The sequence below is a fragment of the Myotis brandtii genome, unplaced genomic scaffold (genome assembly GCF_000412655.1).
Source record: "Myotis brandtii unplaced genomic scaffold, ASM41265v1 scaffold324, whole genome shotgun sequence".
Classification (NCBI taxonomy): Eukaryota; Metazoa; Chordata; class Mammalia; order Chiroptera; family Vespertilionidae; genus Myotis; species Myotis brandtii.
The window spans coordinates 995090-1001932 of NW_005362439.1; the positions used below are offsets into that span (position 1 = coordinate 995090).

The window sequence follows — 6843 nt, forward strand, 5'->3', positions numbered from 1 at the left end:
TACTGCATAACTGTAATGTTGCTACTGTTATGAATCGTAATGTAAATATCTGATATGCAGGATGGTCTTAGGCGACCCCTGTGAAAGGGTCATTCGACCACCAAAGGGTTGAGAACCGCTGGCCTAGGGTGTCTTTCTCCTGCAGGACTTCGGGATGTCCGGGCTCCGCTTTGGCACGCTGTACACAGAGAATCGGGACGTGGCCACTGCAGTGGCTTCCCTCTGCCGCTACCATGGCCTCAGTGGCTTGGTCCAGCACCAGGTGGCACAGCTGCTCCAGGACCGCGGTGACTGCCTGGGCCTGGCCACCTGAGAAGGGAGGGAGGGTTGTAGTAGGTCTGGGACAGGCCAGGGATCATGGATGCTTCGTGCATGAGAAGGATTTAGGGTGGTGTTTGAGAATACCGGCTGGGGGCCCAGGCTGGGTTCATACCCTACTCAGTCACTTCCTGGCTGGGAGGCACAGTCCTTCACATCCTCGAACCTCAGTTTCCTCATCTGTAAAACGGGGATCATAATGGTACCCATCTTGTAGGGCTAAAGTGATTTTTCATTCAGTTAGAATAGTTGGCATATACTAGACCAGTGATGGCGAACCTATGACACGTGTGTCAGAGGTGACACGCGAACTCATTTTTTTGGTTGATTTTTCTTTGTTAAATGGCATTTAAATATATAAAATAAATATCAAAAATATAAATCTTTGTTTTATTATGGTTGCAAATATCAAAAAATTTCTATATGTGACACAGCACCAGAGTTAAGTTAGGGTTTTTTAAAATGCTGACACGCCGAGCTCAAAAGGTTCGCCATCACTGTACTAGACACTTGGTCAATGTAAACTCATTATTATTAGCTGTGAGCACTTAGAAAAAAGCAGAAGCTACTATGGAAAAATGTTATAATGGAAGTCTGTCTCTGTCTCTACAGGGGTCTGTTCTGTTCCCAGGCTCAGATAGTGAGTTTAGGTGGTAAAGGGACCTGTAATTGCCCCCAGGTATTGAGCCCAACTAGATGTTCTCAATCCATCATCTCCGTTGTCTCTCCCAGAATCCTAGGAGGCAGGTATTCCTGTATTTTCCCCACTATTTTATAGATGAGGAAAATGAGGACCTGTTACTGCACACCTGCTATAATAGCTAAAATTTTAAAAATAGTGGCAGCATCAATGTTGGTGAGGACACAGACAGCTGGAATGTTCCTGCAGCGCCGGGGGAAATGTAAGATGGTGCGGCCACTTGGGAAACCAATTGGCAGTTGCTTTTAAAGTTAAATACCAAATGGCCCAGCAATCCCATTCCTAGGTATTTCCCCTCATGGTCACGCAAAAGCTCTGCGTGAATGTTTATAGCTGCTTTCTTAATCATCTCCCAAACTAGAGACAACCCCAATGCCTTCTGCGGGATAGTGGAGGAGCACACAGTGGCCGTCCACACGGCAGGGCGTTACTCTGCCATAAAACCCACGACAGTGCGGCTTAATCTCAAAGGCAGTAGACTGAGCGCAAGAAGCCAGTCTTGAAAGATGACATGACTGTGTGACTCCACTGCTATGACATCCTGGAAAAGTGACAGAGAACAGACCAGTGTTTGTGGGGGAGGGGATGATGGGACTATAAAGGTAGCACGGGGGTGTTCTTTGGGGTGAGGGAACTGCTCGGTATCCTGTCCGTGGGGGTGGTTATTAAAATCTATACGTGTGTTACAATTCACGGAATGGGATACCAAAAAAAATGAGGATCAGGGAGGGGAACTCGCCCACACCTTGTCAGAGGCCATGCTGGAGTTGAACCTCAGCTGGTGTGACTGGGAGGCACCACTCAGTGGGGTTCACCCTTTGATTAGGGTCTGTATCTTGAAGGACTCTGTCAGCGGGACCTGGCATTGTCAGGGCCAAGTGTCCTGATTTAAGGTGCTTTACCCTCAAAACTGAATATTCCCATCTCCCCTCATCAACCAGTTAGAGGAGGGGCTCACCCAGTCTTGGCTGCTGGTGACCTTTTCTTTTCAGCATTTTAGCCTCATGGGACAGAGAGTGGAGGGTCGATGGGGGATTTACCTTTTGGCTTCTCTTTCACCCAAACAGACTGGATCAACCAGGTGTACCTGCCCGAGAACCATGCCCGGCTCAAGGCTGCTCACGCCTATGTCTCCGGAGAGCTCAGGGCCCTGGGGATCCCCTTCCTGAGCCGGGGCGCAGGCTTCTTCATCTGGGTCGACCTGAGGAAGGTAGTGCAGGTGGGGAGGGGACTTAAGCCTCCCTCCAGCAGGTGAGGAGCGGGGATGTCTCCTCCACATCCTGAGCCCCTCCACCCTCCCAGTACCTGCCCAAGGCCACCTTTGAGGAGGAAAGGCTGCTGTGGCGTCGCTTTTTGGACAACAAGGTGCTGCTGTCCTTCGGCAAGGCCTTCGAGTGTAAGGAGCCCGGGTGGTTCCGCCTGGTCTTCTCGGACAAGGCCCACCGGCTTCGCCTGGGTGAGCGGTCTGCCCTTGCAGCCCCCCTCCTAACTGTATCCTTCCTGCCTCCTTCTGGCCCCACGTGTGACCCAGCAGCCTCAGCTATTCCTCCCCGCCCACCCAGCCATCAGTGCTGACGGGGCCCTCACTACCCCTTCCCAGGGATGCAGAGGATCCGGAAGGTGCTCACGGGCACACTCCAGGTGGCAGAAGACCCCCCTTCCTCTCGGACCCAGGAGCCAAGAGGCCAGCACATCTGAGCTGGCCATTGCCTTGTGGCCAGTGCTGCCATCCTGAGGTGTTCAGGGATTCCAAGACTGGTCGTGGCTGAGCCGTTGGCCAGGAAGATAGCCCTGCCCCTGAAGAAGAACTGTTCTTGCCTCTCTCAGTGCCAGTGGAGACCTGGTCCATCCCCTTCCCTCTCTATTAAACAAAACTGGGAGAAACTAGAGGCCTCTGTGTGAGTAATTTATAGAATGGAGGAGTCGTGACTGCCCCCAGCCCCCTGTGGTCGTGAAAAGAAAACAAACAGCCTGTACCTTCTTTTTAGCAGTCTTTTCATTCTTCCTCTTTTGTTGCCAGGGAAACAACTCAAAGGAATGACACATAGAAGAGAGAGTACACCCCCCAAATAAAAAAGAGTGATAATTTCCAAACTATAAGGAGAAAGGACTGCATTCTACATGTTCAAATTGTTGTCCACACACTTAGAACCTGTAGACCTGGGACCTGGGGCCAGGGGCCCGGGACAGCCTGTTGGGGACCAGGTGAACAGGACCCCATGGTGGGAGTCAGGAGGGGCTTCTCTGACTCCGGGATGCTCTTCCTCCTCCTCCCTGGGAAGGAGCCACCTTCACTGATGATCCCCAACCAGAGTGACCTACCCATGACTGTGAGGGGTGGTGTGGGGCTGGCCCCTGAATGGAGGCTGCTGTTGAGACAAGCTGACCAAGGCTAGGCTCTCTCTCCACTCTAAGAGTGCAAAAAGCCACCCACCCTATCTCCCGTTCAGAGCCCAAATGAGCTTGTGATTGCCCTTAGAGCCAGGTGCTGAGGACCCTTCTTAGTGCCGACACCCGTTTGTTTGTTTATTATTTATATATTTGTTAATTTTAATTTATTGAAAAAAAATTTTTTAAGAGAGGAACACTGATTTGTTGTTCCACTTATTTATGCACCCATTGGTTGATATTCATTGGTATGTACCCTGATCTGGGACCAAACCCCCAACCGTGGTGTATGGGGACAATGCTCCAACCAATGGGGCTACCAAGCCAGGGCCCGCCACTCCTGTTTGGAAAAGCTTTCCTTGTTCTTCTTTTAAGAGAATGTTGGTGAAATCAGCATTTCCTTTCCATCAACAATGCTATTTGGTTTAGGATCCTCCCCTCCCCTCCCCTTCCCTCCCCTTCCCCTCCCTTCCCTTCCCTTCCCTTCCCCTCCTCTCCTCCCTCCGTCATTCCATCCACCTCCCTCTCCCTCTCCTTTCTTTCCTTTCACTTTCCCTTTCCCTTTCCCTTTCCCTTTTCCTTTTCCTTTTCCTCCCTGTCTTTTCTTGAATGCCTTCAATGTGCCAGAGACTGTTGAGTTAATTACATTATTATTTCTAACTCTGGCATAGTGAGTGCCTGGGAAGCTGTCATTAATATCCCCCATTGTAGAGATGAGGAAACTGAGTCTCAAAGAGATGGAATGATGTTCCCAAAGTCACATAGCTAAAAAGTATTAGCCAGGATTCGAAGTCAGTGTGGTTTGATTAAAAATCCTGTGCTCTTTGCACGCTCATGATGCCACTTTCTTTGAAAGCACTCCTTCACATTTCCTGACTGTCAGTGCGATCTTTGCTTTGTCTTGTACCTTCCAAGTGAGTAATATAATCGCCTCTCCTCTTTTAACCACCAACTACTAGGACACTTTACTACCTTCTCAGAGACTTTAAGTCCTGGCTCATATTTTCTTTCCTTCTCTGCAGTCACCCTTGGCTTCTTTAGCTTTGTGTAGCTTCTAATATCACAGCTTCTATCCTTTCTCACCTCCAATTACTTGCATGGTTCCACTACTAGAAATATAGCCATACTATTTTAACCTCACTGGATTAACCAGACTTGTTCTTTCCAATTGCTTCTCTTCCTCCTCCTTTTTTTAACCTTCTGATTCTTTATTTTTATTTATTGCTTTTTATTTATTTTTAAAAAATTTTTATTGTTGAAAGTATTACATAGGTCCTCCTTTCCCCCCATTAACCTCTTCTAGCCCACTCCCATCCTCCCCCAGCCCTCAGGCCCTCACCACCCCATTGTCTGTGTCCATGGGTTATGCATATATGCAGACAAGTTCATTGGTTGATCTCTTCCCACCCACCCTCCTCTGCCTTCCCTCTGAGGTTCAATAGTCTGTTTATGCTTCTATGACTCTGGGTCTATTTTTGATCATCAGTTTATTTGCTTCTCACTCTTTATAACATCAGTGCCTTTGTTCATGACTTTTTCCTCTGCCTGGAATGCCCTATTGACCTCTCTACTTATCTAAATCCTAAATGTCCTCCAGGACCAGCAAATATGTCAGCATGAAGTCTTCCTACATCTTTCCAACTAGATGTGATTGCTTTCTCTCTTTACTTTTTTTAATCCTCACCAGAGGATATTTTCCCGTTAAGTTTTAGAGAGAGTGGAAGAGAAAGGGAAAGACAAGAGAGAAATATTGATGTGGGAGAAACACATGGATTGGTTGCCTCCCGCATGGGCCGGGGAGGAGCCTGAAACTGAGGTACATGCTCTTGACTGGAATCGAACCTGGGACCCTTCAGTCCACAGGCCGACGCTCTATCCACTGAGCCAAACCAGCTAGGCTGCTTTCTCTTTTGAACCCTGTAGCATTTTGTTTATATTTCATTAACTCCTAGGCCACCTTTCACCCTCTGCTTTGGCTAATCTTACTTGTGCATTTGTCTTCTTGATATTGAGCTCTTCCAACTTGGGGCTCCCTTTACTCATCCAAAAAAGACTCATTGAACATTTACTATGTGCCAGGCATTATGCATGCCTCCGTTATAAAGTAAACATGATAGGTTCTCAAAGGCTGTGCCCAACACAGGTCTTTAACACAGAAGGTTCTCATTTAATGAAAAAATGATTAATTAAAAACATATGTATATATTTAATACAGAAAAAGACAGAAGAAAACAAAATGCTCTCCACTTATCCAGTTCTCTATTGGGGTGTATGTATGTGTGCTAAATTTCCTATTCTTTTAGGGGGGTGTGGATTTGGAATGCTGAGACCTGCTTTCTTGGGTGTGGAGAAGTGGAAGTATTCCATCTCCAGAATACTCTCGTCCCAATCTCCCTAGATCTGTGACAAGCAGGCATTCCTTCACAAGAATTTTCCTGAAATCACTGTTGCTGCTGGAAGCCCCAGTGAGTCTGGAGTGGAAGTGACAACTTCCACCAGATGGCGCTAAGGTACAGCTGGGACCAGAAATAGATATGGATTCTGCAGCCAGTACCAGCGAATTGCATAGGCTCAGTGAGTGGGTCATTTCATTAACTTCTCAGTAACACCACTGACATTTGATTGAATATTTTAGGCTCCACTTATTACCTTATGACAAGAATTTTACTGGCATGTAGAAGGCTAGATCATAAATAATACAAAAACAAAATGAAAATGAAAGTTTCTCTCCCCCATTTCTTCCTCCACAATTGCTCTCCCCCATACTGTTAATTTCTTCTTGGATTCATTCCAGAAAAAAATATTACACATATGCCTTAATATAATCATCTACATATATATTTTATCTCCCAAGTTGTTTTACTTTTTAACATAAAAGGAGTTATACTTGCCCACTGTTTTGGACCATGCTTTTATATGAACATATCTGGAAGATAATTCCATACCAACGCATATATGCATTTTTGTATTATTTTATTCTAATGATGTTCCATAATTTATTTTGGCTGAGTCCAATGTTTTTGCTATTATAAGAAATCGTGTTGTAATGCATATCTTTGATAAACAATATTAAGAATACCCATAAGGTTTTCTCATTTTACATTTAATGGATACTGACTGACAGTTGCCTTCCAGGGATGTTGCACGTTCACCAGTATTGATTATAACAAAATATTACATTTTTTCCGGCTTTAGAAGTTTTATAAGTGAAGCATGCTGCCTCGTTGTTTCGGTTTGCAGTGTCTTTAATTATGAACAAGGCTGCCTGACTGAGTTTCACAGCGGATCCTGAGCTGGACGCGCCGGCCTGGAGAAACCCTAAGCGGTGCCCTGACTCCTCCTGGCCAGCAGGGGGCGAGGGCCGGGCCGCTCCCGCATGCGCAGTGCGGTAGGTGTCAGCCGCCGAGCCCGGTTCTCGGCCCAGCGCTCCTCGCTCC

The 6843-nt window shown here is 46.9% G+C and overlaps 1 protein-coding gene and 1 long non-coding RNA gene across 2 annotated transcripts in view; one reads left to right on the forward strand and one right to left on the reverse strand.

Moving 5' to 3' along the window:
• Positions 1–2902, forward strand: part of LOC102239311 (1-aminocyclopropane-1-carboxylate synthase-like protein 1) — a 15712-nt gene extending 12810 nt beyond the window's left edge. The window contains exons 11-14 of the mRNA XM_005870743.2: positions 146–287; positions 2086–2228; positions 2321–2474; positions 2619–2902. Of these exons, the coding sequence (XP_005870805.1) occupies positions 146–287; positions 2086–2228; positions 2321–2474; positions 2619–2716 (537 nt within the window). The 3' untranslated portion in view covers positions 2717–2902. The remainder of the gene's footprint in view (positions 1–145; positions 288–2085; positions 2229–2320; positions 2475–2618) is intronic.
• LOC106726853 overlaps positions 1–6843 on the reverse strand; it is a 23432-nt gene that overhangs the window by 11883 nt on the left and 4706 nt on the right. The window lies entirely within an intron of this gene.